Below are 18,812 nucleotides of genomic sequence, written 5' to 3' on the forward strand. Positions count from 1 at the left end.
TTTCGAAAGTGAGGCTATTCACCAGCCATTCATCATTTAAATGAGTTACCGCACTTTGTGATGTGAATTAAGTGAATATTGACAAAGTAGAAAGCATACCGTTTAATAAAAAGTATTACAAAACCAGAGAAAAGAAGAATTTTAATTTTTAAACCGGAAGTGAATAAAAAACCGCGACCAGAAGCGGCGTGGAGATGGATGAAGAGAGCGGAGAGCTATTGTCCCAGAACAAAATAGAGGTTTTGTGTTATAATTTTCTTAAATTAAGCTTAATAATTAGTCCTTATCATTTCAAGAAGGTCCACTGAAATGCATGATTATAATTTTCTGCGTGTCCAGGCGGAATCATAACAGATATCGTGCATTTTCGAAATCGTTAAAGGGCGGCAACTCCAGCGCGGCATATATTAGAAATTAAGAAAATAATCGACAGATAAACAGGTGATGCATAAAAAAAACATAACATTTACATGTCCTTATGATGTTTCAACTAAGTTTCAATTTAAAATATGAAAGATGAAAAAAAAGCTCCTAGTGATATACAAAAAAAAAAGAGTGGTCATTAACTCACAAAGATCTGCCCAACCTAAGGGAGTACCAGAGATGGGTGCAAGACAACTCATACCCTCTACAAAAAGACAACTTGGACCGTCATTAATTCCATTTCGGACAAAGTATTAAAGGAGAGTAATGCACTTGTATTCAAATTATAGAATCACCATGATGAAGTAGAAATTAGAATTTACAAGTACATTAAACCAATTATTTTTGGCACAACATTTTTTTGCAAATGCAGCAAGGTACAAAGGCTACTTTAATGTGACGTGTTCGAAAATCAGTGCGATCATTAATTTTTTAAAGAATCGTGCCCTTGGAAACATTAATTATATTTAAATTCTCCCTCATGAATTCGTCCGAATTTAAAACATTTCTATTCTAAATACATGGCTAAATAAGAGACAAGTCATAATTTAGGTTTGTTTGCTCGCAGTAACTTTCTTATTTTCTCAGCGAAACAACATTTAATATCTTGTAAACATTTTACAAATTACAAAAATATACCACAATTCCATCTATATACATTCACAATGTCCTCTAAATACATATCAATACAAACATAACTGTAATATATTATGCAGAGCTTAACGTTAACTTCGTCTATCAAAGTTACTGGAGCACATCGATAATAACCAAACGTAATCAGGACTTATATATGCCTATAAAACCCCACCCGTACTACCGCCCTCGAAATATTCGTGCAGAAAACAACAGTAACATCAGACCACTTCTGATTTACATACTAGCCAAACTTGTACCACAAGTCTAAAGATAGAAATAGAATAGGGAAATTCCAAATATAACGGAATAGAAATAAATTTAAATTCTCCCTCATGAATTCGTCCGAATTTAAAACATTTCTATTCTAAATACATGGCTAAATAAGAGACAAGTCATAATTTAGGTTTGTTTGCTCGCAGTAACTTCGATAAAACAAAGGAATAAATAATTTGAGAACTATATGCCAAGATTCAAGGAAACAGCCATTTGAGATTTTAAATTGTCTTTAATATACCCATCTTAGGCTTTATCCGAAGCCCATCTACCGTGGACTTTAAGTAACCTATCAGAGACTCCTCTATTAGCCCCCGTAGAAGCGCCACCACTTCTCAAACTATGAAGCCCAAACTTAAACTTATCTAAACCAATATCTGATAAACTCTCTAACAAAATTTCTCTCGCTCTGGTATAGGACAATGGACTATTTATATTACATAATTTATAAACATCTTTCAATTTCATAAAAGACAGTGCTCTGAAAATATAGCTATCAGAATTTTTGCTCAATTCAGCTAAATTGATATACTTATTTAACCAAAAAACTGGACATAAATCTGTACCTGTAGCAGCTATAACAACAGAATTACCCCTTCTGTATAAATCAGTTTTGCTTTTATCAATGCGAATTTTAACATGACTGACTTGAAACTCAATATTATTCATCTTAATGTTAGCCAATTCACTATACCTCAAAAATCCAGAAAATCCTAACAGAAATAATACTACTACACGCAATTTTTTGAGATTATTATGATCTCCGAACTTCAAAACAATTTTCCTTAATATATCTGACGTAATAGGTTCTTTTTTGTTTATAGATTTACTTAGCAATCTCCTTCCTCCTTCATAAATAAGACCAAGGAATTTGTCTGAACAAGGATTATGTTCGAAATTAAAGTCATGAAACCATTTTATTGAATAAAAACTTGCATCTAAAATCGCAACACTGGATCCCTGTTGAATGAGTCCACCTATATACATAGAAATCGTAGTAGTTGTCGCTGGTAAACACTCAAGTGAACATGAAACACACCATTTTTCAAACTTTTTAAAATAGCACTTGTATTTCTTAATTGTAGAATTTGATCTAGACGATTCGACAAAAGAGGGTAAATCTCGTATGATACTGGCAAATCTCGAATCATTGGCATAACACTCAAATTGTTTCCATTGATCTGTAAAATAAATATAATAATGAATACCAAGTAATAACTATAAACAAAGTAAATATAATTAACATTACTACTATAAATGAATGCGGCATTTCCCTCGCAAACAACCCAGTGCGGCATTTCCCTCGCAAACAAATAAATGCGGCATTTCCCTCGCAAACAAATGAAAGCGGCATTTCCCTCGCAAACAAATGAGTGCTGCATTTTCCTCGCAAACAAATGAATGCGGCATTTTCCTCGCACACTTACTGTGGCATTCAACCTCACAGTATCTAAAAAAGTCATATACTTATATATATACAGTGGCATTAACCCTCACTGTATTCATAAACAATTAATCAACAATGTTAACAATGACATATCTAATTGTTGCAGTTAAAACATCACAATGTTAAATTTAACATACTTACGAATATAGTCTCATATCTGATAACTGTGGCAAATAACCATCGCAGAAAACTAAATCAACTACAGTCTGTATACAACATTCAATGCATAAATCTCAATACTTCGAGAAATCCAACAACAAAACATATACATTACTGTTAAAAGGTCTCTGTGCAAATATACTCTTTTCTTGTGAACCTTTTGTAAAAAAGTTCATAGGTTTTTAAAATAACGCACTGTATCACCATATTGCCAAGAAAATCCTAAATATTTTTGATGATCAGGGTGAATTTCTATATGGTGATAACCAGACTTTAAATCAAATTTAAACCCAAAACCGCTAAAATTTACAAATGTCATAGCTTCTTTAACCCTAACCAACCTAAGGGAGTACCAGAGATGGGTGCAAGACAACTCATACCCTCTACAAAAAGACAACTTGGACCGTCATTAATTCCATTTCGGACAAAGTATTAAAGGAGAGTAATGCACTTGTATTCAAATTATAGAATCACCATGATGAAGTAGAAATTAGAATTTACAAGTACATTAAACCAATTATTTTTGGCACAACATTTTTTTGCAAATGCAGCAAGGTACAAAGGCTACTTTAATGTGACGTGTTCGAAAATCAGTGCGATCATTAATTTTTTAAAGAATCGTGCCCTTGGAAACATTAATTATATGGAAAACTGCATCGTTAGCACTCTCATGTGTACAATTCTTGCCAGATTTTTATGAAACTTATATTGTAGGTTTATATCATCATTCAATGTAACAGACTAGTTCGAAAATCAGTGCCATCAATAATTCATGATATGGAAAATTGCATTGTTATAGCGCTCTCATGTGTACAATTCTTGCCAGATATTTATGAAACTTATATCATAGGTTTATAACAGCAATGTCTCAGACAAGTATGAAAATCAGTGCCAATCAATTATTTTTAAAAGAGTTGTGCCCCTTAGAAATATTAATTATATGGAAATCGCTTTCACAATTTTTGCCAGATTTTTATACGACCGCAAAAATTAAAAATTTTTTGGTCGTATATTGGTATGACGTTGGCGTCGTCGTCGTCGTCGTCGTCCGGCGTCTTCCGAAGACACATTGGTTTTCGCACTCTAACTTTAGTTTAAGTGAATGGATCTCCATGAAATTTTACCATAAGGTTCAATACCACGAAAGGAAGGTTGGGATTGATTTTGGGGGTTATGGTACCAACAGTTAAGGAATTAGGGGCCAAAAAGGGGCCAAAAATAAGCATTTTTGTAACTTTCAGACAATAACTTGTGTGTAAGTGTATGGATCTCTCTGACATTGTACCACAAGGTTCCATATCACAAAGGGAAGGCTGTAATTGATTTTGGGGGTAATTGCCTCAAAATTTTAGGAATTAGGGGCCAAAAAGGGGCAAAAAACAAGCATTTTTCTAGTTTCATGACAATAACTTGTGTGTAAGTGTTTGGATATTTCTGAAATTGTACTACAAGGTTCCATATCACAAAGGGAAAGCTGGAATTGAGTTTGGGGGTAATTGCCCGAAACGTTTAGGAATTGGGGGCCAAAAATAAGCATTTTTCTAGTTTCCAGACAATAACTTGTGTTCAAGTGTATGGATCTCTCTGAAATTGTACTGCAAGGTACCATACCACAAAGGGAAGGCTGGGATTGAGTTTGGGGGTGATGAATCATAAGGGGGTTCAAAAAATTGGGGGGGGGGGATTTTTTTTTTTTTTTTTTTTTCTTTTTATTCCTTTTTTTTTTCTTTTAAAATTTTCCATTTTAAGTTGGTTATTTCTGATTTATATTTAAAAGCAAATAATAATGATATGGTAGGAGATACACACCAAACAGGATGTGTAAATTATTATATAATAAGTATTGCACAATAGCAAGAAATCTTCAATTGCACAGTATTGCGCAATAGCAAGAAATCTTCAATTTAACAGTATTGCGCAATAGCAAGAAATATCCAATGGCACAATATTGCGCAATAGCAAGAAATTGTCAATTGTACAGTATTGCGCAATAGCAAGAAATATTCAATTGCACAGTATTGTGCAAAAGAAGATACTTCGTATAAATTGCTTATTTCTTGATCAATTTCAATGGGGTTTTATTCTTGAATTCTTGGGGTTCTTTAATATGCTGAATCTAACCGTGTATTAAGTTTTTGGATTTTGGGCCCCGTTTTTAAATTGGTCCACATTGAGGTCCAAAGGGTCCAAAATTTAACTTTGTTTGATTTCATCAAAAATTGAATTATTGGGGTTCTTTGATATGCCGAATCTAACCGTGTATTTAGATTTTTAATTTTGGGTCCCGTTTTTTAAATTGGTCTACATTAAGGTCCAAAGGGTCCAAAATTAAACTTAGTTTGATTTTAACAAAAATTGAATTCTTAGGGTTCTTTGATATGCTGAATCTAAACATGTGTTTAGATTTTTGATTAAGGGCCCAGTTTTCAAGTTGGTCCAAGTTGGGGTCCAAAATTAAACTTTGTTTGATTTCAACAAAAATTGAATATATGGGGTTCTTTGATATGCTGAATCTAAACATGTATTTAGATTTTAGAATTTTGGCCCAGTTTTCAAGTTGGTCCAAATTGGGGTCCAAAATTAAACTTTGTTTGATTTCAACAAAAAATGAATATATGGGGTTCTTTGATATGCTGAATCTTACCATGTATTTAGATTTTTTATTTGTGGGCCCGCTATCAAATTGGTTCATATTGAGGCCAAAAGGGTCCACAATTAAACTTTGTTTGATTTCATCAAAAATTGAATTATTGGGGTTCTTTGATATGCCAAATCTAACTGTGATTTTAGATTTTTAATTTTGGGTCCCGTTTTTTAAATTTGTCTACATTAAGGTCCAAAGGGTCCAAAATTAAACTTAGTTTGATTTTAACAAAAATTGAATTCTTCGGGTACTTTGATATGCTGAATCTAAACATGTGTTTAGATTTTTGATTATGGGACCAGTTTTCAAGTTTGTCCAAGTTGGGGTCCAAAATTAAACTTTGTTTGATTTCAACAAAAATTGAATATATGGGGTTCTTTGATATGCTGAATCTAACCATGTATTTTGATTTTGGACAGTGGACCATAATAGGTAAATTAAAAAAATTGAAGTTCTTAGACCACATTCTTTCTGTGTCAGAAACCTATGCTGTGTCAAATATTTAATCACAATCCAAATTCAGAGCTGTATCATGCTTGAATGTTGTGTCCATACTTGCCCCAACTGTTCAGGGTTCGACCTCTGCGGTCGTATCAAGCTGCGCCCAGCGAAGCATTTTATTATCAAATTCATACATGTCATATCAAAGGTTAATATCAGCAATGTCACAGACAATTTCGAAAATAATTGCTTATCAAATATTTTTAATGAGTTGTGACCCTTGGAAATATTGAATATATCAGAAATTGCTCTTAAGTCTTCAACTCTCTAAGATAATTTTAAAAAGTTTTAAAAAAACAAAAAAAAATGTTTTTCAGTCCGTGCATCCGTCCGTTCGTTCGTCATTCCTTTCGTCCGCCTGTCCCGCTTCAGGTTAAAGTTTTTTTTTTCAATCAACTTGAAACTTAGTGCACATGATCCCTATGATATGATCTTTCTAATTTTAATGCCAAATTAGAGTTTTGACCCCAATTTCACGGTCCACTGAACATAGAAAATGATAATGCGAGTGGGGCATCAGTGTACTAGGGACACATTCTTGTTTTTAGTTATTGACTTTGAACAGATAAAACATGTGCACAGCGGGGGACATTGGAACTCTGTTCATTTATTTCAATAGGTTTGGCTACAGAAATATCCAATTATGTTTCGTTGTTGATCATGTCACTTAGAATTCTTCAGCTTTCTTTCCATAATTTTGCTCATAGCAATCATGGTACAATGGTAATTAGACAAATAGTCATAAAATTGATAGGACATAAAGTGAGAATTAATTGGTTGTGAATTGTTTAAATAAAAATAAATATTAAGAAATATCTTCTTTTGATAGAATAAATAATACATATATGTAGACATTTTTTATTTGCAAAATTTTGAATGAAGATCTATATTCTAGTTATACAAAGGATATATTCCTTGACACCATGCATTAAACAACAAGACAATTTGAGCAGTTGAGGTAGCTTGTTTTCTTAACAATAACTTGATCATGTTTTTTTACAATAAATTAAGCTTGCAAACATGGCAAAGTAAAACAAAATAATCTCTAAACCAAATTTTGTACTTTATCCTGTGACCAAGTGGTCTTAATTTCAGTAAATTTTCAGTTAATGAAAAATGACTGTGTAAAACTTAGAAATAACATGAATGTATATATATGTTATTTCCTTTCAGGGAACCAACACAAAACAGGATTCTGTTACAACAGTGATTAATGGAGATCCTGAAAATAGTTCTACATCCAAAGGTAATCAGGTTATTTGATGATCAATAGATTATGATATTATGACAAATATGTTATATTTTTTAAACATTATTTCTTTTTAGATCAAACAAGGTATACTTGTTTCCTGCCTTCTAGCAGATTAAAATGGGTGAGGCAGGTGGTAAATTAATTATGTTTTGAAAAATATTTTTGGAAATATTCTGGACTTAAATGGTACTTGAACTAAAAATGTCTATAAAATATTAGGGTAACCGTAGGTTGGGAGACAGGAAACAGAACTACATTTTTGTTTTGCCTAAGTTGAAGAAATCCACATCAAAATGTTTTCAATTGTTTCTGGAATAGAATCTTGTGCACAACCAGTCTTCATGCTTAGCCACAGGCCCAGCAGCCCAGGCTTGTAAAATTGTTTTGGGGCCTGTCCAAATCATCTTTACAGGCCAACAGAATCTAACTAAAATTTGCTGAAAATTGAGCTCTGGGCCTGTAGATTCAAAGGTTTATCGTGAAGACTGCACAACATTTTTCCAAAAAATTGTCTAATTTTTAATAGGCCATTATGATTATAAAATTCGTTATTTTCCCTTTCACTCTCAACAATTTCTGAATGAGCTGAAGTCGCCTATAGACTTGCCCCTTATCCTTAAGGGCATACAATACAGTTACAGGGGAGGTAATGAAGTTGCTAATGTAAATTGTTATTTTCACGACGTCAAACTGTGACATATCGGGAAATGATGCAGTTTTCGACTGTTTTTATCATTCAAAATGATTTAACTTGAAAACGAGTTCATGGACCCCTCTTTTTTAAAATGACATTTGGTTTGATTACGATTATGTGTACCAATTTTAATGAAAAAGTCAATAATGCAATTTTTTTTAATTTGATAAATATACAGCAAAAAATGACGTTTTTTTTCTACATTCATGAACATTTGATAAATATGAGTTATTTGTGAAAATAAAATGCACAAATTTATAGGACATTTATATAAAACAGAATTTACAAATAATTTAAAAAAAAAACAGCTTGTGCTTATCTTTTTAAACAAAAAAGTTATGTATTTCTGTCGAAAGGAAAAATACGTCCACAAATCCGAATTTTGAGCAAATAACTGAAATTTCGACCACAATTTACTCAAAAAGTAGCACATGAAGGTATATTTTTTATTACATATTTGATTTAATCAGGTCAAGAATAGCCTGCATACAAATATTCATCAAAATTTCATTATGGGATCAAAACTGTATCGTATGCCCTTATTTAAGAAGTTCCTTCAGCAAAAACAGGTTAGTCAAAGTCAATTAATTTCAAAATGAAATTAATTTGATCCATGTGTACCAATTATCAGGTTGTCTGCATATTGATATTGTAAAATATCAGCTGCGAGTCACAATATGAAACTTTTTTTTCGAGTGAGTGCTGCAAATGAGTTCAAAAAGGCTTCATACATATGTATTGTGTCGAGCAAACAAGTGTTTTTCTTTGTTTCCCCAGCAAACCGAAAGATGACTTAATAAGTTCGGGTCAAACTTATCAATGTCGGTTCATTCATTACACATGACGTCAGTGATGTCCGGGTCAAGGTTATTTAGGCTGGGTTAATGTATTTGATGTCACAAAGCCTTGATATGCAATTTTATGAAGAGCTGAGCAGAGTGATACAGACAGTGGGAACACGGATAAATATTGCAAACATCTAGAAGGGTCTGTTAATAGGACCAGTTCAAACTAATATTATGACTAAGTTATTCATTAGACTTATCATGCTTATATAGGTTTAAATTGCCAAACTTGATTTGAATATACAATCCACTCTGATACAAATAAGTCCAAACATGTTTAGACTTCCACTAAACAAAATAAGTTTGACACAAGAGTTACCTTTCATTTCTTTTACTAGCCTCAACTGACTCTAACAAGATGATAGCTGTCAAATTTCAGTCATAGTTGACCTGAACAAGTCTAAAAATGTCAACAGTAACTGTGAACATGGTGAAGAATGGTGATTTCATTGATTTAGTACTACAGTGGCAAATTAAAAAAATCCTCTCTTGATAATAAATTAGCTGAAAACAGAAACCATTCTGAACGAGTCAAAAAATTTGCTGTCATCACATAAACAGAAGTCAAAACATGAATTCAGCTCTGTCTGTATAATTTCATTTGTTGATGACGAAGTACAAATTAGTGTTAACAAATTTTCTTTTTAAAGATTTAAATGGGTACAAAAAACTTCTTGACCTGATTCTATGAATCCAAATACAGTAGGTTATTCTCGAGAACAATCATATGCTGAAATATTCTTTTAAATAATTGACCAAAAAGGTTATTATTAGTTATTTTATTTTGGTAGATCTGAATGTTGAAGAAAATCAGAGGATTAATGGAGAAGTTGGTGATAGCATCACTGCAGAAAAATTAACAAGCGAAAGTATAGAGACAGGAACAAGTGTAAGTGGAGAGACAGGAAATGGAGTGACTGACGAAACTGGAGATTGTTCATCTGGGGAGAAATTAAACAGCTTGGCCAAAACCATAGATGATGAACCAGGAGTGGTTGATGCTTCAGGAGATGGGGAGGTTGAGGAGACAACTGATGGTCTGGAAGGAGAAATTGGAGACTCCTCTGATGTCATGCCAATACAACTTGGAGATACAAGTCAACAAGACGATGATGATGATGTGTTAGATTTAATGGACGATAATGGAGAAGATGGAAAGAATGATCAAACCGATGGAATGGTTACCTCTGACATGCAAGATTGTGATGATCAAGTCATTGATTTGCCTGAGGAAAGTGAACAAGTTTCGCAAACAAAGGAAATATGTGAAATTGTTGAGACTAATGAGCAGACATCTGGCCTGGTAGAGGAAAAACTGATAGAAGATACCAGTTTAATGGTACCAGAACAAACAGGGCTGTCTGGGGAGCATGAACAAGTTCCAGACATTTCTGATGGAAATGAGCCAAATACAGAGCAGGAGGATTATGATGTTTTGGATCTAAATGATGAGTCTGACTTGCGTAAGAATAACTCATTAAAACATGTTACAATATTTGTGAAAAAGATGTGAAAAGAAACAAAAGTTCTATAAAAAACCTTCATTCAAAATTTAAAAATTTAGGTTGAACAAACAAGACCATTTACAAAAGATGAAAAAATTAAACTACAAGATCAATCACTAAATCTACTCTAGGAATAAGAAAAAATGCATCCAATTTAGGAGCAAGAGTTGAATTAGGAAGATTGCATATAGAATGTTTTATTAAAACACAAACCCTTTTATATTTAGCTAGACTATATAATAATAATATTAATCCATTGATAAAGGTACTTTTTTAACTAACCGTAATAAAATTAATGTACATTAAAGGAGAATGAAAATTATGTTCCACGTTTAGCAGACATTCTGAACTCAAGATTAAAAGTCTGGAAAAAATGTCTCAAGTTCTAGATTTGATGTTTTTTTCTTGAAGGTAAAGGTCGTATACTTTTTTTTTCTTTCGAAAATACATCAATCATGGACTTCAAAATTTGATTCTCAAAATAAATTGGTAAAAATTTTATCAGACTTCTTACAGAACATGCAGAAAGCATATTGTGTTATTCATTTTATTCAGTCAAACAGAATATTTTGGAAGGCCTTTCATACTTTGCAGGTATTATCTTTCCCTAATACAAAATCAAAAGGCCCTAAAACATTAGAAATACACCTACTTCAATGTCTACAGACTTGAGCACTCAAAAAATAGAATTGAAGCAGAAGGCTTTATCTGAGTGAGGAAAAAACACTTTTGATGTATTCTAGGTGCAATCTTTAGTGACCAGAGTATTAGGCCAACAAAATAAAATGTCACCATTTAGAATAAAAATTGCATTTTTACAAGATTGGCCTTAGCATCATTGGCATGCCTGCTCTGTGCATGCACCACATTTGAAGACAAGGGAGATAATCACTTGCCAGTAAAATGTCATCTGGACCCTTAAAAATTGTGACAGAAAATAACCAGACGAAAATTTTACCCAAAGATGGCCTATGACTGTTATATATTTCACTTATTCCACTTACATATATATATTAAGATTGTTTTTTTCAGCTGCCTCTTCAGACCAGGATAAATTGGAATCGCAGGAGGATGATAAAGACCTAATAACAGACACCAGAGATGTCATTGAAGAAATTAAACAGTTAGATACAGGTATTTATCATCCTTTGAGTTAGTCAAAACATACTGTTTTTGACTTGCCATATCATTAACATTAAAGGAGAAATTGGAAAAAAAAGGTTACAAACATATGCGAAAAGGTAGTCATTATATAAATGTCTTAAATTTGATTGATTGACTTATTCATGGATGTTTTAAGCCCAACTAAAAGTATAAATTATATTCCGGAAAAAAACATTGTAAATTTAATATGAATGAACCCTGTTTTATAGTTTAGGGATCCAACTGACTCCCTTTGACTTGAGCCGAACAGCATATTTCATCTGCTATAATGCAGTAATGCATGTATTTAATAAGAACAAACTTGGTTTTATGAAACTTATTTTTATAACGTAGAAACTGAAAACCAAAGTGACATGGAAACAAAAGATGAGATTAGTCAGTCTGGAGAAAAAGATGAAGTCATGGAAGTTTGTAAAGATGAAATTGAAGATAATGTACTGAATACTGACATTAATGATGATGATGTCACAACTATCAATGATCAGGAAGATTGTCTATTAAATACTGAAATGGAGGCTGAACCAGAAGATGCTTCAACCATGGAAACAGGAAATGATGCAGGAGAGATTAATCTTGACACAGGTGAAATGGTTCAAAGTGAAAGTGGAGTGGAAAATGTTGACATGGAAAAAGCTGAAGAACCTGTTGAAGCAGTAATGGAGAATGAAGAAATAGAAAAAGATGTAGATATGGTCGGAAGTGAGGAGAAAGGAAATATAGATGATAAAAACAAAAATGAAAATGATGCTGATGTTTCAATGGAAAACATGGAGGATAAGGAAAAAACAGAAATTGTTGAAAATGTAAACAAAGAGAAAGAAACTGATGTTAGTCAGCCAGATGATTCCACAGTTGAGGAAGCGGGAGTCGATAGTGATGGGGGACTTAAAATTACTCAAGTTGAAAGTATCGTTGACTTGAAAGAAGACAGTGGAGGAAAAGAGAGTGGGGAAGAAATGGCTGTTTCTGCTCCTGAAGTGGAAAAAGAAAGTGGAGAGATAGAAAATATACTGGAGAAGGCTGTCACTACTAATGAAGAGGAAAAGGGGGTTGTAAAAGAAGGAACTGGAACAGAGGCAGCTGTTAATAATAGTGAAGAGAAGAAAGATAAGACAGAAGAGACTTCAACTACAGAAAATAAAAATGAGAAAAAAGTTGCTGAGATTAAGAAAGATACTGACGATGTACAAATTGTGGAAAAACCCAAAGAAGAAGAGATTGACATCATAGATTTGGATGCTGATGATAGTGATACAGAGAAAGAGGTAAAGAAAGAGAAAACTGATGGTACTAGTGGGATACAGATAGCTTCCGTTAGTGGTGGTACTGATATATCCAGTGTTAAGGTAAGTTTTGATGTCAAATAAGTTATGGTAACTACCAAACTTTAGTTCTTATTACATTTGATAGTATCTCATTGTGCTCTTGGAATTCAATATATTAGAGGCACAGCCTGATTATATATTGTCTGAAGGACCTTAGATTTTGAATGTTCTTCAGAAACACTTGTGTGGTAGTCAGGTCTTCAAATTAAAGTTAGAAGGGTGTTTGATTATGATAGTTTGCCTTGAAGGAAGTGTTACACTATAACTTATAATTTTATACATTGTAAGGTAAAATAGAAAGCGTCTAAAAAAAACCATCCAAGGCCAAAAATAAATTAAATTGTTTGATATTGCCTACTTACCAACCTTACAAGCAGCCTTCCCAAAATATTTTATGACACAAATTGTTTCAAATTTTTTTTTAAAGATTTTTCTTGCTTTTTTTGTCTAAAACATGTAATTTATGTTGTTGGCCCAAAAAAATCCCTACCTACCTACCCAACCCTACAAGCTTAAGGCATGGGTAGGCAACATCAAACAAAGAAATTTTCAAGGGTGGCACAAAAAAACCCACTGAAAATCCCATGCTCCGTAGCGGAGGGGGCATTAAGCTTTACCCTTGTCCGTCTGTACGTACTTACGTCCCAAAATTGGTTTCCGTTCTCTAACTTTAGTTTGCCTCAACCATATTTTATGAAACTTATACACGATGCTAATTACCACAAAATACAGATCAAGTTTGAATTTTGGTAGCGTCACTCTAACTGTTCTAGAGTTATGCCCCTTTATAAATGGAAAAATTCACAAAATTTTTAGTTTCCGTTCTCTAACTTAAGTTTGCCTCAACCAAATATTATGAAACTTATACACAATACTTATTACCACAAAACACAGATCAAGTTTGAATTTTGGTGGCGTCACTTTAACCGTTCTAGAGTTATGCCCCTTTAGAAATGGAAAAATTGCAAAATGTATAGTTTCCGTTCTCTAACTTAAGTTTGCCTCAACCAAACTTTATGAAACCTTTACACAATACTTATTACCACAAAAATCAGATCAAGTACAAATTTGGGTAGCATCACTTTTATCGTTCTTGAGTTGTGTCTCTTTATAATGTTGTATGCAAGCGGGGGCATCATCTGTGTCCATGGGGACACATTCTCCATTTATTTTCTAAACAACTGTCATTACAGAGCTGTATTAAAATTAGAGATTCTACTGGATATAAAAACTTTTACTGTGTAAAAGTCAATACTGAGTATCTAAATTTTTGCATGTGCCTAATTTTCACTTTATTTAAGGTAGTTTTTGTTACCACAAAATTTAGCCTTTGCTTACATTTCACTTACCATTTAAATGCATTATACAAGGCTGATTTATGCAAATAATAAACATGTAGCCAATATTGGCCTTCTATGGCCAAAACCCAAACAAAACCTGATATACTGTATATGAGATAAGTATGTGGGATTAAAGTGAGCATGTCTTTACTGAATTTTATGTATGACTGGTATTGTCTATCTTTGTAGGAATCAGAAAAGGTCAAAGTAGAGACAAAAAAAGGTAAATACAAATACAACTTATCTTTACAGAATTATTTCTTCATTTGTATAATGTTTTTTAGTAAAATAGGCAAATGATTATTGTGAATTCCAAAATTATTGCGAGGTTTTTATAATGTGAATAATGCAACTGGGTGAGTATCGCAATAATAAGAACCTGCATTTTGATATCTGATACATATATATATATATATATATCTGTATGCAGCTTTTCCAGAAATTGCAATAATTAATCTCACATTTTTGTTCATTCTTCAAAAATAAATGCATGCAATAATTTCTGTATTTCAGTATTTAAATGTTTTATAGAGAAGAAAGAAATAAAAAAAAAAATGTTAGAATTGAGCTGTTGTATTGCATTAGAATTTATAAATCACTGTAATTTCAGAAATTAATTTGATGTTTTTATTCATGCGAACAATGTGACAGTATCATGATCGCAATAATAAAAACTTGCATTCTTAATTTCAATAGCGATTTTCCTTCATAAAGGAGTAGGTTTGATACGGCCCTAAAATGGCCCCTATTTCTAGCTCAGAGCTCCAGATAAGAATTCACAAATTGGGGTGTTTACCCACCATTTTCTTATTTAATTGGGTGATAAAGTTTTTTAATTGCATTATCCATTTCAATTCACCCCTCAAGTTGATATCAAATTGGGTTTTTCACCACCAAGCTCATTATTGTATTGGGTTTTTTCATCCACACATTATTGAATATTTAAGCAATATCAACCCCAGATGTTTTTCAATCTTAAATACATGTGTATGTTCCTTTCTTTGTATATGTGCTATAGATGTTTCATTAGGTTTATTCACTGACGAGCGATTGTAGGTTTAATTTGTGTCCTGTTTCAAACGTCTGCCAGTTTTGTAGTTTGTCACAACTTATATAAACTGTAAAAAACGGATATGTGTATTCACAGACACTCGTCTCAGATTCCCCCCCCCCTTATATACCTTTATATAAAAAACTGAGACAAATGCATGTATGTGTACTCACTCATTAAATGTAAAATGGAAGAAATATATGATATAAACTGTATACTTGAATGTTTTTGTTTAATTTAATTTATATAAATCTGGGTCAAGCTGTCCCTCATTAGAACTTTTGGTTTCCGATGTTTTCCAACTACAATATTGGCCTTTAACTTTTTCCAACTGATTTTGTTTTTGACGAAACCCCGTGTTAATAAGCAATGTTCTCGATAAGGTACGCATAAACACCCGTGCGTTCTATGGAGGCTTCCTAATAACAATGGCTGAGTCTTGTTATCATCATAAATTTCACTTAGCTATTCAAAAGAAGCTGAAAACATGCTTCTATTCAATATTTCTACCGGACTTTCACTTTTGTTTTAATTCAATGTATGTTATGATAAATCCCGAGCAATTCGAAAAAAATATGATAACATGACACACACTAATTGGATAAACGCCGAGAAGATCAAAATGTTTTCAAAACCACGTGTACCTTTTGAGCAACGGAAAATTTAAACAGGGACCCATTTCAGCTTCTTGATGCAGAGATCTATTTTAAGAACGAAAGGAAATTTCCAATTATTATAAAAATAGATTTACGCGACGACTGTAAACAGATAAGGGTAAATAACGCAAACGGTAGCCAAAAAAAGGGTTGAGAACTCATGGTTTTGGCATATAATTGGGTTTTCCTTTGAATCAATTGGGTTATTGAACCCTGCAATGGTCAATTGCATTGGGTTTTTTATACGCTCGTTTACGGGACGTATTATGGTATACCGTTGTCCGTCTGTCCGTCCGTCCGTCTGTCCGTCCGTCTGTCCGTCGTCAACATGTCGGACATTAACTCAAGAATGCTTTAACCAATTTGCATAAAACTTTGGTGAATTGTTTATATCTATTGACGTGAGCTCCCTTTTGTTTTTTTATAAAATTTAGATTTTACGTTTCCGAGTTATGGGGTTTTATTCATTAAAAAAAGGGGGATTTTCCAGTTTTCGGACAATAAGTCAAGAATGCTTTCACCAACTTGCAAGAAATTGTGGTGAATTGTTTATATCTATTAACATGAGCTCTCTTTTGATTTTTATAAATTTTAGATTTTACGTTTCCGAGTTACAGGGTTTTATCCATAAAAAAAGGGGGGATTTTTCAGTTTTCGGACAAAAACTCAAAAATGCTTTCAGCAATTCTTATGAAACTTTGGTGAATTGTTTGTATGTATTGATGTAAACTCTCTTTAGAATTTTATAAATTTTACATTTAACATTTCTGAGTTATGGGGTTTTATTCATTAAAAAAAGGGTGATTTTCCAGTTTTCAGACAATAACTCAAAAATGCTGTCACCAATTCTTATGAAACTTTGGTGAATTGTTTATATCTATTGATGTAAGCTCCCTTTTTATTTTCATAAATTTCTAATATGGCATTGAGAATTAATTGAACTTTATTTGTTTATAGTCTTGACAACAGATTTACTAAGTGTTGCACAACAGCAAGAAATTTTTAATTGAATATAAATTCAATTCATATAACCAATTTAAGTTCTTTGAATACATTTATTCAGAAACCTATAATATGTCAAATATTTAATTACAATCCAAATTCAGACCTGAATCAAGCTTGAATATTGTGTCCATTTCTGCCCCAACTGTTCAGGGTCGGACCTCTGCGGGCGTATCTAGCTGCGCTCAGCGAAGCAGTTTATTATAATTTGTATTGCGTGATCACGCAAATACGCAGCTTATCTGGAGCTCTGCTAGCTACAATTTCAAATAAGGATTTATTGACTAAAGTTACAGTGAATCATAGCTAATACAATGTCTAGAAAGAAAATATGTCTTTTCATTGAAAATTTATGTACTTACGTTCTATTCATGACTTCACAAATAGCACTCATTTTAATTTTCCATGAAAATATAATGAAAACTGATAAATTCTCATTGATTTTTTTTAAAGAAAACATAGAGCGCATGTGTTGACAAAAAAGATCTTTTAACATCATGATTGATATAACATTTTACATATTTGACTTGAATATATTTTTTTTTATCTGTTTAGGATGTAAAAATGAATGCTTTACAATAAAACTTTGACACGTGTCTTTTCATCAACTTAAAACATTTTTTTATCTTGAAACTTGGAACTTAATAATTGGGGACAAATATGTCCCTTATCGAACTTACTCCTTTTTGAAATTGCATTACCTTGATTTGAATTTTGCCAGTGGTCAACGATTTGCAATAATAAATGTATGCATTAATTTCTGAATTTACAGTACCTGGATATTTGAAAATTGCAGTGTTTAAGTTTCTTCAGAGTGCATTCTGTTAAAATTGATTTGTTCATTAACATCTATTTCTGAATAATTTAATTTCGGATGTAACATGTCTTCTGATTGGCTGAAAGTTTTTTGTCTATCAGCTCATAGACATAATTTTGTCATGTGACTGTGACTTCATCAATGTTTTTTTCATGATTTACACCTTAAAAATGGAATTTAGAATTAAATTATAAAGACTGACCGTAATATTTTTACTGTCTATTCGAAATAAACTACGCGGGTTATTCAGTGTGAACCACATTTTTGATGTTATTTCATCATAGACAGAAAAATATTACATTCATGCCTTAATGAACTGTAAAATAGTTTAAAATAATTTTCTTTTGTTATACATTTCTGCTGTTGGCTTACTGTATTATAGATGTAAACCTTTTGTCTTTATCATTGCAATGTCAAACTTTGAATACAAGAAATGTCATATAACTGAATTTCAAGGCATTAGTGAATAATTTTTTAGTATAATTTACAATATGACTTTTTCAGATGTTAAACCAGTTGTGCCTGTAAAACAAGAGGTGAAACATGAAGTTAGAACAGACAATAAATCTCCAAAGAGTAAAATACAGACTTGTATTGTGTGTAAAAAGGTAGGACTGTTGGTAATTGTTGATACTGACATACTGAGAGAGAAAAAAAATTAGTGAAAATAAGAACGGCATAATAATATCAGATCCATAATCCAAACAAAAAAGTACAAACATCACCTTAATTAAATTCCAAAAACAAAATTTGCAGATAAAAATTTTAAATCACATTGTTGAAATAATTATTACAAACTGATTTTTGTTTGTTTATTTGATGAAATTTTTACCAATGAAAATGTCTGGAAATTTTTTGCGATCAATTGTAGTTTCAACTCATATTTCAATTTATCATGTTGGGCTTTAAAATATTATTTGTTGCAAGCTATTTCCACAACTTGTGAAAGTTTTATTCCCTGCTTGCATAAAGAATTTGCAGAAGTTTAATGAAAAGTTTAAGAAACTTTAAAGATTAATTAATTTATATATATGGTTTACCAAAAACAAGAATATTTTGTTACATGCTATCAAAGGGA

General features: G+C 32.2%; 1 protein-coding gene across 2 annotated transcripts in view; it reads left to right on the plus strand.

Moving 5' to 3' along the window:
* The window catches only part of LOC127724279 (zinc finger MYM-type protein 4-like), a 40,815-nt gene continuing 22,003 nt past the window's right edge, over window positions 1–18,812 (plus strand). For both annotated transcript variants that reach the window (XM_052231202.1, XM_052231203.1), the window contains exons 1-7: window positions 1–239; window positions 7,257–7,329; window positions 9,666–10,337; window positions 11,412–11,513; window positions 11,877–12,889; window positions 14,398–14,431; window positions 18,239–18,342. In XM_052231202.1, the coding sequence (XP_052087162.1) occupies window positions 195–239; window positions 7,257–7,329; window positions 9,666–10,337; window positions 11,412–11,513; window positions 11,877–12,889; window positions 14,398–14,431; window positions 18,239–18,342 (2,043 nt within the window). In that variant the 5' untranslated portion in view covers window positions 1–194. The remainder of the gene's footprint in view (window positions 240–7,256; window positions 7,330–9,665; window positions 10,338–11,411; window positions 11,514–11,876; window positions 12,890–14,397; window positions 14,432–18,238; window positions 18,343–18,812) is intronic.

This window comes from Mytilus californianus, unplaced genomic scaffold (assembly GCF_021869535.1).
Source record: "Mytilus californianus isolate M0D057914Y unplaced genomic scaffold, xbMytCali1.0.p SCAF_14, whole genome shotgun sequence".
Taxonomy (NCBI): domain Eukaryota; kingdom Metazoa; phylum Mollusca; class Bivalvia; order Mytilida; family Mytilidae; genus Mytilus; species Mytilus californianus.